The sequence below is a fragment of the Dysidea avara genome, chromosome 1, assembly GCF_963678975.1.
Source record: "Dysidea avara chromosome 1, odDysAvar1.4, whole genome shotgun sequence".
NCBI classification, from domain to species: Eukaryota; Metazoa; Porifera; class Demospongiae; order Dictyoceratida; family Dysideidae; genus Dysidea; species Dysidea avara.
The window spans coordinates 58,903,349-58,923,357 of record NC_089272.1 but is presented as its reverse complement, the minus strand read 5'-3'; the positions used below and the strand labels follow the sequence as shown (position 1 = coordinate 58,923,357).

The window sequence follows — 20,009 nt, the reverse complement described above, 5'->3', positions numbered from 1 at the left end:
AGGAGAGTCAGACGCACGTTTGCCATCCAAATCAGCAAATATTTCTACATTATCCAAACAAGCTTGCAACTCAGACATCAAACATAATAAAACAGCATCATGACGAAAAGTAAACCTGCCTTGCTGCAAAGCCACAGGACACCCATTTAGCACATGGTGACAAGTTGGACGAGGTGACAAACAAAGTGAACAAGTTGCACCAGTTTGTATATGCCAGCGACGTAAATTTAACGGAGTTGGTAATGTATCTGATGAAGCTCGCAGCACAAACGAAAGCTGGCCTGGATGAAAACCCAACAGGAGTTGATTCCACAGCTTAGAGTCAGCTTCCAGAACAGCACTTGATTCAAAATTAATTTACATTGAACAGAGAGAGTGTCCAGCTTCTCTTTGCATAGTGTCAGTTCTCTAGAAATGGCAAGGTGTTTGCTAGCTGTGTAGAGCTTGCGAGCCGTAGGAATAGAGTCCAGTTGAACTCTGGCTTCATTGAGTAACTCCTGATGAGAACTGTTAATCTGGAGGAAATTGGAGGAAAGATCCACTTGTAAGGCCAACTCCTTAATCATCGGATCTGATGAGGAGGAGATGTTGGCAAGTAAACTAAGTTTACACTGCTTTGAAATTGAACGCACACTAGGACAGTAAACACTTGGATAGTTCAAGATCACACGAGTGGCACTGCGAGGTAAACAGAGCCAACGTTTCAGGTATTTAGTAGCTAGATTTTCCATTTTATTGATAGTGGATGGTCCAACACTATCAACAGTGAGATGGAATCTGATGATTGAGAGAACATAATTCCTATAAATCCATACTTGGTACTCAGGTATTAATGGCAAACTATCAACTTTATGTATAAAGTCAGAGAACCTAGCAAACATAGCTTTGCCAGAAGCACTTTTGGTAGCATGAGCAGAAACTCCAATCAACTTCCCCAAAAATTTGGTCGGGCCATCTAAGATAGTTTTGGTAGTACCACCAGATAGAGTTATTCCACAAGAACAAAATTTTGTGCCATCAAACAATAAGGAAACACATTTAGATGGCTTCAGTTTTAAGCCAACATCACCAGCTTTCGAGTCTATTTCAGTTAGCACTTTAGTGTGAACTTCTTTAGATGTAGAGATTAAAGTTGCATCATCGGCATATGCCTTGGTAGAATGTTCTGAAGATGTAGCGATCTTAAGCTCTGATTTCCATCGAGGCTTCAACTGTTTAGGTCCTGTTGACAGTGAAACAAACCGAGCTGAACGCTTGTTACAGGGTAGCCATTCAACTTCTTCAAGCAAGACAATTTCAGAAACAATCACTGAAGAAGTATCATCATAGACTACTTTACATGAACCATCCAGGTTGTATTCACTAACTTTTCTATTAGAGTATCTCGATCTCGCATTTGCTACACAGAGTTGGCTTTCGAATCATAACTCAGTGGTTTGTAATCCAATTCTTCTATACTACAGCAAGGACTTTCTATGAAGATTACTCCAGCTATACACCGATTTTCAGCTCATTGCTCTTAGCGGTTTGCCTAGTAGGCGTAAAAACTAATACTTTTTTATTACTAAAAATCGATCGCGTAATTGTGACACAGGTTGGGTTTTGTGTCATATCTCCGTGGTCTTAATCTCGATTCCTTTCAAACCACCAAAAGGCACTCCTACGATGGTTATTCCATCTACATAGCAATTTTCAGCTCATTCCATGAAGCGGTTTACCCTGTAGGCGTGACAACAAATCGATCTTGTTTTACGCGAATAATCGGTAATAACGCCTGAACCATTCATCGGATTTACACCAAATTTGATGCTAGGATGCGCCTTTGGACTCCCTTTCTGTGTGCCAAATTTCAAGGCGATCGGAGCACGCGTTTGCGTTTTATAGCAATTTGTGCAAGTGTGCGAAAAGACGAAGAAGAAGAAGAAAAAAATAATAAAACGAAGAAAAAAAAACGAAACTTTGGCCGCTCATATCTCGGAAATGGCTTGAGTGATTTCCTTCAAATTTGGAATGTAGACTCCCCTAGCTGGCGGGCAACTCTGCAACAAATTTGGTTTCAATCGGATAAGCTATCACCGAGATACAAAAGTGTGAAAATGACGTTTTCTTTCTTCCTGTCAATATACTCACGGTGTGGCGCGCCGGCTTCTTGGGCCGCACGAAACAATATCGTGTGTCTTGATAATCGGATGACAACGGGAATAATCGGTGGGATTAGGGGGCGTCTCTTTTTGATTACCTAGAAGAAAGACTTAAGCTACTACAAATGATATAAAGCTGACAGGAGGGCTGGCTGAAAGGAGCTAAAAGATCGATATACTCTAATAGAATGCTCAAATACTCTAATAGAGCAGTCAGATCGTTTCATGTTACCAATCTGCAGCCAGCATCAGGGATTTAACTGCATGATTATCTGCAATTCTGAAACTTGTACATCTTATACCAGTGTATCTTCTTCAAGTCTTTGAGTATTATTATCTACCTAACTTAGTAGCTATACAGTAGTTACAGCATATTATTATAATACACTAATAATTAAATACACTTGAATTATTACTGTAGATATAGTTATTCTAAGTCTGCTGTAACTATTATGGATAGAAAAAATGATGTGTAAGGGGAATGCTCCATATATGGTTATTAATAATTCGGACAAAACTACTTATGAAAACTAAGCAACTAACCACAGATATAATTATACTGAATGAGAATAATTATGGAATAATAGGCTGGATACAAGAATAACAAAAAGAATAATAGGGGAATTTTTTGGGAAATTCTGGAAAGAATAATAGGTAAAATTTTGAGCATAATAGGCTCAGGCCTATTGATTGGCATTACATCATTGCAGCCATTCTTTGGCTGCCATTTTATTTCTTTCACCTAGGTTATTGAAGGGAACATCTTTTTACAGTTTAGCTATTTTTGCATGGATTCAGTTCATTTTGTATTTTACTCCAATTGAAAGATAGCCAATGACTTGCAATTTCTGCATATCTAATGATGATCGTGGAAGACAGAAGTACTACATTATAGTGCAGATTTTATTCCATTGGCTACTTGTTCCGCATTTGTGACCAAATTTTGGAAAATTACCCATTTGGGCACATTTGAGTCTGACACATAAAATATTTAACAATTAAGTAATAAGCTTCTTGGTGTAAATCCACTTACTAATGATTTTAATTAATTTTCAATTCCTTGAATGACAAGAAAGTTTTTGAAATATTTTAAAACTGGATCCTACACTAAACAGCATCACCTTTAACATTAAAACACGCATGACAATAAGGATGATTTTCCTAACTTTGGTCACATTTGATGATACTTTACTTCTTAGATACCCAAACCCAGCCATATGGCTTGAATATTTTATCTTAAACTAACATGTCTTGATGCATTTTACACTTCCATGCTTTGCTACAAGTGTTGTTTTGGCTTCTATGGCTTTGCAAGCCTATGACATCTCAAAACTGTACTTCTTGCTCTACAAATTATACTGTATTGTAAGCTCTTTAGAAAATAAAGATCTTAATACTGTACAATGCAGACCTAGGTATATAGAAATAGTTTAAAACATGCATTTAATTTTTATTGCATTCATTTCATACAAATTACATGCCTGCTCTCAAAAAACATTTAAAACTACTTTTCTGGTGTATAATATTATTGTTCTATATACCTTAATAACACTTCAGAAAGCTTTGGAAACATACTTGAAATCAATGAAGGCTGCTTTGGCATGCATTCATTTGGAGAGTTTAGATTTTCTGGCATATGAATTTAAATATTTTCAAATCAAATAATAAAACTCTGAACCAATTAAATCTTGCAAAATGGATCCTTTAAACTTAATCAATTCAATGAAATTTAATTGAACATCATAACTTTGCTCATAAGAAACATAATGCGATTCTAAAATCTCCTCAATAGAGATTGGTTATTTTGTAGGAATAACACGTGACAGTAGTTTTCACGCACCTCTTCAGCAGCATTCACATTAGCCCCCCACTTGATCAAAGCTGAGGCCACATTGTAATGGCCTTTTTCTGCTGCAGAATGTAAAGCCGTCCATTCACCCTGTAGGGAGACAACATGCTAATGTGGCTTTCAATATTACCTTTAGTAAAAGTACATCCTCAGCCCTCAAGCCTGTGGCCCAAGGGCTGTGAGGCATACATACTAGTTAAAGCCCTTATGCCCTTGTTACAACTATGACATGTACAGTATTACATTACAGGAAAGAATGCAATAGCTACTTTTACTTACAACATCAACAACACATGTCACATCTATTCCACTGGAGTGTAGGCTTTGAATTGTAGTAAGATCACCATGACTAACTGCCTTGAATACACTTTCCTGTTCCTCCTGTGGTGTAATAGTGTGATACAATAGGCATGATGCCTAACATTTACCTGCACACACTTGTAACACTTATGGTGTAAAGTAGGGATCAAAATGACGTATGCTTACATATGTAAGTAGAGTTTGTGCTGACTAAGTTAGTTCTTGTACTGCAAGCCTGTGTGTGTTGCATCTAAAAGAGGACTTGGTTGTATAACAATAATATCAGTAGCTATCAAGCATAAGGAAAATTAAGTTCGAATAGGTATCATAGAAAAAGTAGGGAAGCAAGGAAGGTAACAGCAGATATACTAGTGGACATTTTATCCCTACTTCAATTATGAACTAGGGATTAAATGTCTACTAGTATATCTGTTTCCCTACTTTTTCCATAATCCCTAATCAACTTAAAAAATTCCTAATATTATTTTCTTATACTTGTTTATTTACTTTTTTGGTAACATTATTATGAGTGATGAACCCACATATACCACATCAAAAAAAATTGAGCACCAGAGTTAATTTTTTTGTCTGAACATGTGCCCCAGCTATCAATTACTGACTACTGACTTGAAAGTGAATGGCCATTATACTTCATCGTCAGCTACGTATAGATTCGCATGTCCCAACTCTCAATTACTGACTCATAATTGGCCATCATGCTTCATTTCAGGCTATGTTTCACAGTGTAACAAATGAAGAATGGTAGAAGCGCCTCTGTAGTTACCATGGAAAATACGAATGATTGCCATAGGGAATCCATCATGCTAGCTATCACAAATCAACACCATGAGCTGTCAGCAAAAAGAAATGGGACACAAAGTAGAGGATAAATTTAGGTAAGCCCATGATGTGTGCATTGTATATACTGTGGTATGCCAAAAGGCACATCTCTGGATGAGTGATATTGAACAGTGAAAGAATCTGGCCTTAGCCATTATCAAGTTACACTTGTCTGAATGCATTAGTCAGTTAGTCAGTCAGTCAATCAGTCAGTCAGTCAGTCAGTCAGTCAGTCAATCAGTCAGTCAGTCAGTCGTCAGTCAGTCAGTCAGTCAGTCAGTAAGTCAGTCAGTCAGTCAGTCAGTCAGCCAGTAGAAAATTCCACTAAATAGTATTACTGTATTAATTCTTGTAGCAACTTTTTGGAAGCATTTCATGTTGTACTGAAGGTACTTTTGGGCTTGGTTATACTAACCAATACTGCCAAGGAACCACAAAGGTACGGTTTTTGGGTAATAATATTATTTTCTGCCAGAAAATCCCAAACCTTCATGATTCCTACTACTGATACACATGCATGTACATACACAAGCAGACATACATGCACACATGTATACATGTATGCGTGTATAATAATTTAGGCAGTTGCATTTATAATAGTACAAGTATAACACTCAGTTTGTATTGTCTGAAAATAATTACAGATAATAATAATACTCTAAAGCAACCTGGAGTATTTGAACTATATTGATTCTAATAGAGTAGTCATGCATGTTTTGCTTATGTACTAAGACATTTTTACAATTCAATAAGTACAGTATGCTTAGTGCTTTACTACTGTCTTTCTTGATGTTAATTTTGAAGGATTGGTCTTAAGAAACTCAAAATCAGGATGGCAGTCTTTGAAAAAGGTGTGGCCCTCAAAATACCAGGATAAAAAAAGTTGTGAAAGTAAAGGTGGTGGAAATGGAATGGCCGCAATGATGTTAATGCCAATCATTTATTATCATGGGGTGCAATCATCAAAATTATTGGCATGCTTACCCCCGTTAAAAAAACTTTTCACTCTAGTATTTTGGATATGTTGCAATCCGGGTTTTGGGCACTTAATTTGCTTTTTCTCTATGCTGCATAGAATGACTCTGAATGAGGAAGATTTCCTATTAATTTTGTAGTTTATACTGATGTTTGTATGACTTGTGTGTAGCTCACCTCTCTACAAGGTGACTCATTTACGGTATAGCTGAGCTTTCCACAGAGTGACTTACAACATAGCTAAACTTCCTACTGGGTGGCTAGATTGTAATCGAATGCTCTACAAAGAGACTTTGACTTTTAATATCGATGAAATCTCTACAGGATCTATTTGTAACTGATCACCATACAGGGTGGCTTGTCATGTACAGGTAGCTCTTTACAGAGAGACTAGTACTATATACAGGGTGACTAGCAATGAGTAATGCACTGAGCTCCCAACAGGGTAACTTGTATTGAAGCTGTCAGTGGATTCTTCACAGGGTGACTCTAAAGTAGCTAAGCTCTTCACAGGGTAACTTTCAATGAATTCTCTACAGGGATAATTGTTTGTAACTAAAGTTTCTACACGGCAATGTAGTAGAACTCTCTCTAGCCACATGGTGATTACCTGTTCATAGCTGAACTGTGTAGCTACAGGGTGGCATAACTGGCATTTGTTTGAGCTGGACTCTGTACAAGGTAACTGAAATTTCTGCATGTTGACTTGTGGTATCTTGATCGTGTACTTGCCAGTTAATATCTCGATTATGCATTTGCTAGCTACATGTATAGTAGTTAATTTTTCATTGTACATGTAACTCAATGGTTGTAAATCGTAGCAATAGCTAATCGATCACAGCAACTTTTCACAATACAAGGTGTGGGCTATTTTAGAAGTTTAGTGTTCTATTAGGTGCGTAGGTATACAGTGTAAGTGTCAATAAATGTACAGGTTAAATAATAGATTGCATAGTTACTAGTTCTATAAAGGCTTTTCTACAAGTATTAATCTACCTACTGTATTATTTGTTTTTCTCTCATTCCACTAAGCAGTTCACCTGGAAGGCATTGTAAGCAATCGTTAATTAGCAAAACCTAATCATGTGATTGTTAGCTACACAGTTGCTTTCTGTGACGTATATTTATGGTCCTTGGCTCAATTTCTTCCAAACTGATGGTTAACCTATCCACATACAGATTTTCAGAGCCTTCCCATATCAAAGTGATTTACCATTTAGGTGCGACAACATGTTAGCATTACAGTATGTTATTATTAGCACTGTAACTGGTTATCATATTCAAACTAATTAAAAAGTTGTTTTATAGCCATTTCAAGTCTATTGGACACTGCATTGTATTTTTGTGGCAGCTTTTCTAAGAGTGTATGAAAATAAAGAGAAACAAATGAAAAAGCAGGTTGATTTTTATAGGTATCTCTGGAATGCCAGCTGAACTAAATGGCTTAAATGACACAGAATGCAAACTTTGCAGTCTTTCTAGCTATACATGTAGTTATCAATTAATTAGACCACCAATGGCATACGGTATATAAATGCTTTGATATTTAAAAGTACACCATACACTCGAATAGCATTAGGCTATATTCTGGTACTACACCTGTACACACACCTACGTGTAGTCATACAGATCCTTACTTTAAAACTTGATCCTTAAGTTTTGCTGTAAGGAAGTGATGGTATCAGATAGCTGATGAATATTGGTGAGTATGATTCATGTGTTATGCCTTATGGGATGGTTTGGGTGTAGCTAATGAATCAGTATAATACTAGCTAATAGCTAGCTACAGTTGGCAGCCTAATGGCTGGACAGCTGTTCTGAAGTAAGCCAAACCCAAAGGGGTATCCGGAAACCTCAAAAAACCCACCTAAAACTGCCCCTGATAATTAAAAGTCTTTGTAATGGATTTACTCATTATTAACCCTGTACATGCATGCACATGCTGTGTTTTGTAGATATTGTATATAGCTGCTGTAGTGTGCTTACATTTGCATTTACAGTATGTACATAATAGTTAGGCTTCGAAACACAGGGTTCTATGGAATATTAGACATCAAAACACAGGGTTCTGCAGAATTTAGAAACCCTCAGGCCCTGTAGTAGCACCCTTGCTTCACTTATGTGCCACAACACAAGGCCTTTCGGTTTACTAAATTCCATAGAACCCTGTGTTTCGAAGTCTAACTATTATGTACATACTGCATGTAAATGCAAATGTAAGCACACTACAGCAGCTCTATACAGTATCTACAAAACACAGCATGTGCATGTAACTAATTTAGACCACAACTCGTTATTGTACCCTTCACTGCTAATTGTTGTACCTTCTCAGCTGCTTGAAATGTAGCGTTCATTGTAGAAACACCAAGTTACAGAAACTTGTAAATTCACATGCATTGCCAATGTTAAGGGCACGTGATTGCCATGTTTGTATTGCCCCAGAAACAGGGATCTATTGCGACATAAACAAGGGATCTACAAGATTTAGTACCTATAAGTAACCAATGAAATTTGAGTATTTAATCTTACTGTAGACTAAACCTGCATGATTATGATTTTTTGGCTTCAAATTAATTGTTACACGCTTATTTACAATAAGACAGATGAAACCACTATATATTATTATACTGTATCAACAAATGTGAAAAACAACACTCAATTGCAAGCTGAAACCACATTATATACATTACAATACTTGTTTATGTTGATTAAGTTTAACAACATACACTATCATTGCTGTAAACTACACTAAATCTTAAAAACAGCAGCTCTGTTATTTGATCAGATCATATATAATACTTACATGAGCGTGACCATTAACTGTTATTATGAAGCTTGCACCAAAATCACTTTTATGTTTGTTTGCATACAAGGCAATGGTTACTATAGTTAATAATGGCTCAATTGATAAAAATATAATTGATATTATGTGATTCAACCACTGTCACATCCTCAATTAACCTCTTACCACATTACTTCAGTAAATTAAGTTAAATTCTTTGGCAATACAATGGAATCTGTCAATTGGGACATTTGAAAACAAGAACACCTGCATAATCTGGACTTTTGGTAAAAATCTTAGCAACAAACTGTTTATAGACAAATTCCATGATGCATGTGCTATGTCAACTTTGACGCCTTTTATATATGTGACCAAATTTTGGAAAATCACCCATATGGGTGTGCCTGAAATAATTAGAATTTTTATGTTTAGTGGGTTGTTATTAACAGCAAAACACTATTTTAAAAATATTTCAACAATTTTCTGGTAATTCAAGGTATTGATAATGGCTTACAATCATTGAAAAGTAGATTGCACTATAAAGCGTGTTATTTGAGCATTAAATATTTTAGATGTCAAATGCGCCCATATGGTTGATTTTCCTAAATACGGTCACATATAATGTATCTATTAGGCTACAGTGTTCTCTCAAAGGAGGTAGCATTTTGTTATTCGGAATATTAATCTATCAGTATTGTAGGAAATAACTATGTAGCCATTTGACCCTCAACACTACACCTTACTTTTATACACAGCAATTTTGTAATAGTAACCCTCCCAACAACTCAACTTTCATCGCCTGTGTTAATTTCTGCTTTAGAGAATAATAGTATGACAGGTGACTTCTCTTATCATATTTCATTACTCTCATTTAAATAATAATGAAAATAATAATTACTTACTTGTAAGTATTATTAAAACAAGGATAATGAACTGTCAGTATTAATCTCTAATGCAGAAATTAAAACAAGCAGTGAAGGTTGAGTTTTATTTTGTAGAGGATACTTTTCTCTGTCAACACTCACAATGTTCACACCTTTCAGGCAGATGCAAGATGCGAAGCACCTTGCTATTGTGGAGAAGGCAGGAGGTAATTTCATTCCACTAGTTGGGAATATGGACACCTTTTGCTTTTAGGTTATTCATTCTATTGCTGATCATAGCACCACCCATAGTGGTATTAGCCAGAAGAAATTTACTTCTCAACAATTTTTTGTTTGTTTATGGGATGAATAATACTAGAACGATTTTAAAGTATTGGGCTCTACAAGGTGGTGATGATGACTTTCCCCTTTTCCTGTAGTCATTATTTCTTTGTTGTTCCGCTTTCCCTGTAGTTGTATTTTCTTCATTTTAGTTATACAATTTGATTGAAAACCATCACATTATTAAAATAAGAGAATATAATACATCAAGTATTTATTTAATTAATGGACAAGAAAAGAAAAATAACAACATTAATCAAGTTAATAGGCCATTGTCCTGTCATTATTTCCATATCAGATTTCTGTCCAAAACATTTCCAATTTGTTCTTAAAATCATTAACTGATTGGGCATTAATCACATTACAGGATAAAGAGTTCCATTGATTAATTATACGATCAGTAAAATACTTTGATCTTACTAGGAGCTTGGATCTGGGTTTAGAAAGTTTGAAATCATGTCCTCTTGTAAAATTGATTGGTGACAGGGTAAACAATTTTATAGAATCCATGAGTAGGTGTTGCTTTAGAATCTTAAAAGTCTCAATCAAGTCTCCATGCTCTTGTCTACAGTATAGTGAATAAAAAATTTAGATTCTGGATATGTTCTTGATAAGATAGATTTGCTAATTGGAGTATATATCAGTTTAGTAGCACGGTGCTGAAGTTTCTCCAACATATCTATATCCTTAACATATGGCCTCTAAGCCTGGACACAGTACTCAATATGTGATCGGATGTCTGTTTATAAAGGATGTTAAATGAATCTATTGCATACTTAATAAATGATTGTTTGATACTGTAGTAGCAAGACTTTGCATTGCTTTAGCATATGCCTTCTACTTTACTAGTGAAATTAAGTCAGCCTGTAGCTAGTCGTTTGGAATCTGCAATGTCTTGAACTGTAGTGCGCATCTTAGTGTCATCAGCAAACATGCTGATATTACACTACATTCTACTTGCTCGGGTAAGTCATTAACGTACAGTAGAAATAACACAGGTCTATAACTGAGCCCTAAGGAACCCCACTAGACATTGTCAAGGATTGAGAAGCTAAACCATTTAAAACTACCTGTTGTGAACATTCACTGAGGAAATCTTTAATCCACAATAACAGTTTTCTTTTAATAGCTACCATAAGCATCTAATCTTATATACATGATAATCCTTGGTCACATGCGACCACAAAGACTGGCTCAAAAAAAGAGAGAAAAAAAGAAACCAGTGTGGGGCATGGCAAGGGTGAAAGTACAAAAATATAATGCTACAGTTACTTCTAATTGTAAGTTACAAGATTCAGAGTTTAAATAGGGAACAGCCACTCCCTGCAGTCTTGTGCCATAAAATTAGTGTAAGAAAAAGTTACCAGAAATTTCTGTTTACCTACGTAGCTAGTCTCGTGACCTGACCCCGCAAGAGAAAAGAAGTCTGACTGGTAAAAAATAACCTGTGTATTTTTTACGATTTTGCCAGAGAGAGGAAGCATTGCCCAGTTGGTAATAATTACTTAATCTTGGTAAGATTTTACGTAATCTGTATAGCTATGTTTGATTGCACTTACCTCCAACTAGACTAGCTATATGATAACTTTTCATAGCTATTATTATACTGGCATGTGTAGGCATAGCTACCATGTCACTTTGCAATAGTGAGGTCCCTCTGCACTACACACTAGGCTCTGCAGCATTTGCAAGATGCAGTACAATAACCAGGGTGGAATCAGGTGAGAAGTACTAGCTACCTAGTCTCACAAGGCCATGCCACTATATTAGAGGCTTATCGCCAACTTGAGATTATAAGTTGGCTTCAGAGTCTACTGGTCTGACACGAGAGATTAAGGTATTTCGCTTCAAAGTAACTAGTACAGTCTCGCATTACTAGGCTACTATTTCTGCGCATGGGTATATCAATTGCGGACGATTGTAGTATTAGAATTATACTAATACTATAAGCGCCCGCAATTGATAAACCCACAGGAGGTCGGAAACGCTTCATAAGCACTACTTAAAACTATTTTGTTAATTGGATAGTTTGTCTAGAGTTTCATGTGAGCCTCAAAAGTTGCAATACAAAACTGCTAGGGTTGGCAATGAAAAAATCAGCTACTATAGTTTCTCCTCCAACTCTGGGTACTCGATCCTACTCAAGTCTACATCAAAACCGTAGGGTAACAATACGGTGATTCCCCTTGCTGTTTCCGTAGCGCGCATTTAATTTCTTCGCCAGGTTTTTTAATAGGCTGTTGATATTTAGCCGGTCATTGCTATTTAAAAAAAACAACTTAGAAAAACTCGTGACACAAAAAGGTATAAGAAACAAAGAAAAAAAGTGCGTGATCTGACCAAGGCCTGAACCCACACATCCAGGTTTGGAATGCCCATGCTCTACCACTGCACCAACTGTGCTTGCTGGCTAATCCTCTTATTTTTGTACTATATAAATGTCACAAATATAAAATACTATAATTATAGTCTAACCCATACTAGTGAAGAAGAAACCAAAGCTGAACTCGACCCTAACCATAAGCTAACCTGACATTTGCCTGTTAAACATAATGATGACTTGCACTGTCTGTATAAAGGTAAGTTTTTGGGTGAGTTCAATGGGCCAACCCTAGCTCGCCTCAAACTCACCCAAAAACTTACCTTCATACAACTAGTGTGTTTGAATCTTTGATACTTGAGTTATAGGTGACACTTCTAATGTTTATACAACAAAATGTTTCCATGAATGGTACATTACATGGTGGTCATTATACTATTGAAATCAGATGTGTCTTCTTGGGGAAATGAATGCTGTGAGTTTCTAAGTCATAGCGTGAGCGAGAACATCAGCTGGCGTTGGCACGTGAACACTATAAAGCTCCATTTAATAAGGTCCGAAGAGGTGCCTGGGAGTTTGTAAACCAACCTCGAACTTCATTACGTGAGTTCAGTAGGTTGGTTTTTTTTATTGCAGACCCGTCAAGCGCCGTTTTAGCAAAATTGTAGTACAGCGACTGAACGAATCACCTTTTCAGCAAGTGCCAGTATTCTGTAAGAGCACCTCACCCAATAATCCAAAAATCACTGGACAACATTCTAGATGTCCCTGCCCATTTTCATGAATATGAGCCGAAATCAGTCAAAATTTATGACACGGCTATATCCCAAAGGGAAGGCATATGGTGCCTACCGAACCCACCATTTAAAACTATACCATTGGTAGGCTCCATCTTCTGAGTTACAAGATAATCCACAGGGGATCGATTTTTTCATTGCCGACCCCACAAAACTAGCAAACTGTTGGGATGGGGAGGGTTGTTAGATATTCAAGTCAGATTGTGCTTCGTGTCAGCATATATTACGGTGATGCATTTTGTTTCATAAAAGCACTTGGTCTTCTAGGTGAAATCTATAAAACAAATTTTCACGCATAACTTACTAACATTTTCCTGGTACCTCTATTTTGAGGTCTTGCACAGTAATAAAATATATAATAATAATAACTATTCTTTAACCTAGTGATGATGCCATGCACACTTTATATCAGTAGTGAATGTTATGATAATGACAACATACTAGAATAGGTACAAGGTATGATATAAGGTAAGGGTGGCCTAGACTCAGGGGTACACAACTACCTGAACACAGATAGTGGGATCAGTGGCAAGACAAAATCATAAATTACAACACAAATATAATTACAACATTAGCTTAAAAGTTCCGTAATATCCCACAATTCTGACATTTTTTGTACATGGCAGGAAGTGACCTAGAAACCCAACTTCAATTGTGACTACTTCAACAAGTAAGCCAGTACGCTCAAGGTCTGAAAGTAAAGGGCCAAAAGCCTTCCTGGAGCTGGCAGCTGCAAAGTGTTGTTCTTTATGGTAACAACTGACAGTTCCAGTATGATAAAGTGATCGTTCGAAATCAAACTATATCAGGCCTACTTGATGATGATTAGAAGCTTGGTGGAACAGTGCTTGGCAGGCTATATAGTGCTAGCCAAGTAACCAGAGAGATCAGTATAAACTTTATAGCAAAGCGGTACATTCTTCTGTAGGCCATGAACAAAAACCTATAGGACTGAGTCATGGAGCCAGGTGTATCTTCCCTGATCATGAGTAGTAGAGCAACCAGTAAAATATGGTTGGTTGTAGGCTGGTTTGAGTAACAAAGAGGACATACTGGACTTACAATTATGTTCCATTGAGCCAAGTTCATAGGGGTAGGGAGAGTATCACACCCAGCACGCAAGAGAAAAGACAGTTGTTTTTCAGGCAAACCACACATCAACCTCCTCCATAGAGGACATCGTTGCTCCAAAGTAATTTTGTCCAAAGATTTATTTTGAACAGTTGGTGACTCAAGCTGGTTCTCCCAGTGGTTGGCATGACAGGTCCACAAGTGTTTGTGGGTGTTGTTCTTAAAGTGGCAGAGCCGATATTGGATACAGAAGCTTTGGCATCTGGCAAGGCATCAAAATCAGCTACTGGAACATCCTGACAATCAGGAGTCAAAAGAGGCTGCAGCAATCCAGTAATCACAGGGTCAACAAAATGTTCACTTGCTAGAATGAATGATAATTTAGCCGACTCCTTAAAATGTGGCAGAAAAGAAAGGTCCAAAAAATCTGGGTGAAAAACCGTTGCTGTTGTACAGTTATGAGGAATTAATGTTTAACCATCACTTCACAAGTTTTAACATTGATGACTGAGAGGCCTGAATAAATGTCATAGACAATCGTTCCATAGCAGTGTAAAAATGAAGGATAGATGTCACAAAATTCTTTAGGATCCACACTTTGTACTCCCCCCTGATAGAGCAATCATCGACACGCTGTAGATACATCAAATTGTGCTGCTTCATTTTATCAGAGGCCAGTTTACATGTAGCTGACAGAGAAACACCGATGATTTTGTCTAGTACAGTCTATGTTACAGATGTTAACAGTGTTTCCAGTATTCATTGAAAACAGTGTGGAGGGCACAACACGACGACCATTGAAATGAAGAGACTCACATTTAACAGGTTGAAATTCAAAACAGATATCTTCTGCTTTCAACACTAGAGATTTGAGAACTACTTGATGTGAGTCCACATTACTGGAGATAACCGTTAAATCTTCAGCAAAACCTTTCACTTTTTGTAATGAGGAAGACCAAGTCTTTGGTTCTGCAGCAGCAGCAGCAGCAGCCCTAATGAGAGCTGAAAGTTGAGCATCACTTGGTTTATCAGTTCAGTAAGGTTTCCGGAAACAGCCGGCATAGCATCATTCCACTGTATGCAGGTCTACTGACTGCTCCACATCACCATTATCATAGTGTAAACAACATGATCCATCACAGTAATAAGAATTACACTAGCTCTATACCAACCAGTTGGTGAGTCATCTGAAGGATCAGAACAAAACACATAGATTGGGACATCAGTTGGGGGCAAACTTGCTGGCTGAGCAGAGTATCCACAATCTCCAGACTTTAAGAGGTAAGCTAGCAATGGATTAATAGCTAAATTAAACAAAAGAGGAGATAAGGAGTCACCTTGAAATACTCCTCTGTGAATGTGAAGTAATGTAGCGTTCCAATCATTTGTAGAAACATGGGCAGAAAGTTCAGAGTAGCAGCTAACAATGTATGAAACTATGGCATTTGGTAAATTCAAGTACCATAAAACAATGAATAGATATTGATGACAAACTGAACCAAAAGCATTCTTCAGATTTATCAAAGACATAACAATAGTCTTCTTGGAGGATCTAGCGTTGGCTAATCGCTAAAGATGTGCTCCATCATACCATTAATCCCATAAAGAAATCCCTTCTGAACTAAAGAATCAATCAACTTCTTTGATAAAGCAAACTTCTCTAAACAGAGTGATAAGATTCGGTAAAAAAGTTTTCCAACAACAGATGTCAAAGCAATTAGACGAAAATTCTTAGGAAGACTAGCATCCCCTTTTTTGTAAAGTAATATGGTTTTGCTCTGGCACCAGGAGTGGGGAGCAGAGTGAGATTGTAACCAAATCTTGAAATTCAGGGTTGCCAAGAAGTTGTGACAACTTGGAAGTTTCTTTAAATGAAAATAGGTGATTCCATCATCACCACGGACAGAAGTTGACGAGCACCTCTTAAGAACTCACTTGACTTCACTTGGACGAATAGCAGACATATCAAACTCAGATGTAGATTCTGGTAAATGCCAAACCTCTGAGATCCAATCAGGAAACCCACTGTATGACGTTGATGGCGACACTACAGACTCAAAATATCGAAGGCATTGGTCATCTGAAAACTTGGGAGCAACTTTTTCAGATGGTCGATAGCTAGGCAGCCTGAGCAAACTTCCATGAGTATCTAGGGAATGACTGTTCCTGCCTGACAGAAGAACGGTGTGATATGTCTCTCTTTGCAGCATGCAATGCTTTATTGTGTAAGTGGAGGTTAAATATATAAATCGATCAATCAATCGTGAACCAAGGTAATAAAATCAGAGCCACTACGTTGCGAATCATACTTCATTCTTCGAAGACGTTTGGTCAAATGAATAATGGCCTTATCACGGTGTGGGCCACGACTGGTTTCCTATGGTATGACACCAGATTCTTGAAGGTGCACTCCAAATTAAATTCTCAAAAGTCAAAGCCTCTTCATCGGTAGAAATAACATCACAATTCAGAGCTTCACATACAGTGGACATTAAAGAAAACAGTTTTTCATCAATCACTGACCAGTTAAATGCAGGTCTTGCCACAAGTCACGAGAAGAGATTTCTACAAGCTACGGACATCATGTGTCAGTCAGCAAAAAACTTGTTTTATACTGTGTTTTTTCAGATTACTCGCAAAAAATTAAAGCATAAACATGATCTCAGGGTGTGAGCATGTGCATAATTGCGTGCTAGAGAATGGATCCCAAGTTGGAGAACGTCTTTAAATAAAAGTCTCTTTCTGGTGGAGAAGAAGTTATTTAGAAGCTTTGTATGGTGTTCCCTTCACTGAATTCCCTTCACAAAATTCAAATAATTGCACATGAATGTGTGCATGTGATGTTCTCCAATTTGAGTTTCAAAAGAAACCTGAAAAACATGGTATCTCATCCCACAAAAAACACGACAATTTGCTTAATGAAATAGTGGCCTGGTAATGAGAGACTATACTAGGTACTTTCACACCACTTGTTTTTTCTGTTGCTGGTGACATGGGGCCAATCACCACAACTTTCTATAAACATTTAACTTCTCTACTGTCAAATAAGTTGAACCAGTCATACGGTTAAACAATGTATTGGCTTTGTTGCAGTTTTTAAAGTTTTTCACTCCTACGATCCTTGATCATGTGCTTGAGAGTAAGGGGTGCACATTCTTCATCTGGCAAACCACAGCTGGCTGCTAGTGATATTTCCCTGGCAGTTAGCAAGGCCAGGCTTTAAATAACTGACTGACTGTATGTGTTTTTCAACTTTGTATTGCCAACATTGAATTAAAAGACCTATAAGAAAAGAATACACTAGTTACCCTGAAGCTTAATACCTTAATCTCTCATGTCACCTTAAAGGCAATTTCATCAAGAAACTCTTGAAGATCAATAATATTGTTTACGTAATTAGGCAACTTCATCAGGAAAGCCAAGATCAATTGCTTCCCCACAGTGTCCATTCTTTGCTAGCTAGAGTCTTGTCTACCAAGTTCAAAATGCAATTTCTTCAGTCTGGGGCTTTATGTGTCTTTTTCTGTTTGCTAAACTGGCACTACATATGCCACCACTTCATCAGTGCCACCAACGTTTTATTTTAGCTTTTGTCTTGCTAGGCCGCCTTCATCTCTGGTCTCAGCCCGATGGTTTGTATAATCTTCGGAAAGTTCTAAAAGATGATTTACAGAATGTACATGTCTCTTGTTCCAATCGGCATGGTATTCAGCCCAGGAAAACATCTTTCAAGACTTGCAAGATTTGCAGTGCAAGATCCTTGCACTGTTCTTGCAAGAAACGTGCACTAATCTTGCACGCTTTCAAGAATCTTACACTGAAAATGTCCCTTTTCTTACAAGAATCTTGGAAACCTTGCAAGATATATTTCCCTGGGAGTCTTCAAAGCAGAGTATTTCTCGAACTTTGTTCTAGGCACATGAAGGTAGGCACAGTAATGCTGTGCAGTCCCTTACTTAAACCAGTGTGGCTGATAAGAATGATGATTTGGCATTTCAAGAGCTACTTCAGCAACATCCTGTCTCTGATCCACCTTCTTGTTCGGCCCCCAAGACTGCTTCTTTAGTTGTAAATGAATCTGCTGTACTAAAATGTTTGTAGGGCTTTCCTTGCGGTACCAGCCCCGGTGCCTCTGGTTTACGGGCACAACACCTTCTTGATGTAGTCAGTGGCCACACTGCACCTTCTGCCGAGCTTTGCCTTAACACACTCACTCATCTGATGAACTTTTTGTTTTCTGGAAAAGCTTCTCCATTGCTTGCCCCTAAGTTGTGCGATGCCCCTTTAACAGCTCTTCTGAAAAAGAATGGGGGTGTTCCTGTTGATCCTATTGCAGTTGATGAAATTCTCTGTCACCTTGCCAGTGGTCTGTGTTGTCAATTTGCTCATCCCTTTCTCTCTGACTTCTCCTACCATATGCAAATGGGTGTTGGTATCCCAGGTGGTGTTGAGGCAGCTATCCATGCTGTCCATCATTCTCTTTCCCAATTTGATGAATCTCTGGCCCTACTCAAAATAGACATGAAGAATGCATTTAATGAACGTAATCGCTTAGCTTTTCTTGATGGTGTATGTAATAAGTTTCCAGAGATTCCCCCTGGGTGTATTGGTGCCACAATCATCCTGCTGAGCTGCAGTTTGGCAATGGGCGTATTCTTGCTTCGACCATAGATAATAATTATATACTACGTGTACGTAGTGTATTATCTATGCACTATGCTTCGACAGGTGTCCAACAGGGAGATCCTCTTGGTCCCATACTTTTTTCTTTGGTGTTGGTGCAATTTCTTCATTCCATCTCTTATAGTTAAACATGTCTCCTTAATCTGTGGTATTTAGATGATGGCACTTTTATAGGTACTAGATCTTGTCTTCACACATTACTGTACTTCAGATTTTACCGAGTCAGGTCCCAGTTTTGGTCTTTACATCAATCTATCCAAGTGTGAACTATACTGGCCTTCTGGTGACAGTCCTTTTACTAACTTTCATCCTGCAATCAAGCGTATTAACCCCAAAAACAGTGATTTGGAGCTCCTTGGATCCCGTATTTGAGGACCTCCACAGTTTTGATGCCTTTTTGAGTGTTCAATTTGATAAAATAGTTGCAATTCATGATCAAGATAAATTGGTTGATCTCGAGGACCCTCAAGTAGAGTTGCATCTGCTTAGGAGCTGTCCTAAGGTTTGCAAGGTCACTCACCTTTAACATTGTGTGCCATTTTCCTCTTTGGGCTCCTTTCCCTCACGTTTTGACCTTACTTTACGGGAATACCTTAGTAGAATTTTGTGTTGTCGCATTTCTGATAGTAGTTCGACAAAAGCCACTTTGCCATTTAGGTTAGGAGGCTTGGACCTACGTGAATCTGAGCATTCTGCTTGTGGGATCCTGTAATTCTGCCCATATTTTAGTGTCACGTTTAGTGGAAACTTTTGATGTTTTATGCCATTTCCTGGAGAGGAATGTTCCCTCGCGCTTTCTTTGAAGATACTGTATGTTTCTGTGTTGCATAACTCATCTCAAAATGACCTTCAAACTGATTTAGATGATTCACTTTTCAAACAGCTTGTAAGCAGTTCTACTATTTGTGATGAAGCATATCTGCATGCTTTATCACATTCTTCTGGCACCAGCAGTGGTTGGCTTAAAGCACTGCCACGGCCTGCTTTGGGTCTAGCTATTCCTCCTCATGATTTTACTATTAGCTTTACTGATGTGGCTTGGCATT

At 37.7% G+C, this 20,009-nt stretch overlaps 1 protein-coding gene across 1 annotated transcript in view; it reads right to left on the bottom strand.

Annotated features, from left to right (window-relative positions):
• The window catches only part of LOC136238102 (uncharacterized), a 123,531-nt gene that overhangs the window by 101,804 nt on the left and 1,718 nt on the right, over positions 1-20,009 (bottom strand). Inside the window, exons 2-3 of the mRNA XM_066028434.1 lie at positions 4,270-4,371; positions 3,982-4,080 (exon numbers count right to left, since the gene is read on the bottom strand). Of these exons, the coding sequence (XP_065884506.1) occupies positions 3,982-4,080; positions 4,270-4,371 (201 nt within the window). The remainder of the gene's footprint in view (positions 1-3,981; positions 4,081-4,269; positions 4,372-20,009) is intronic.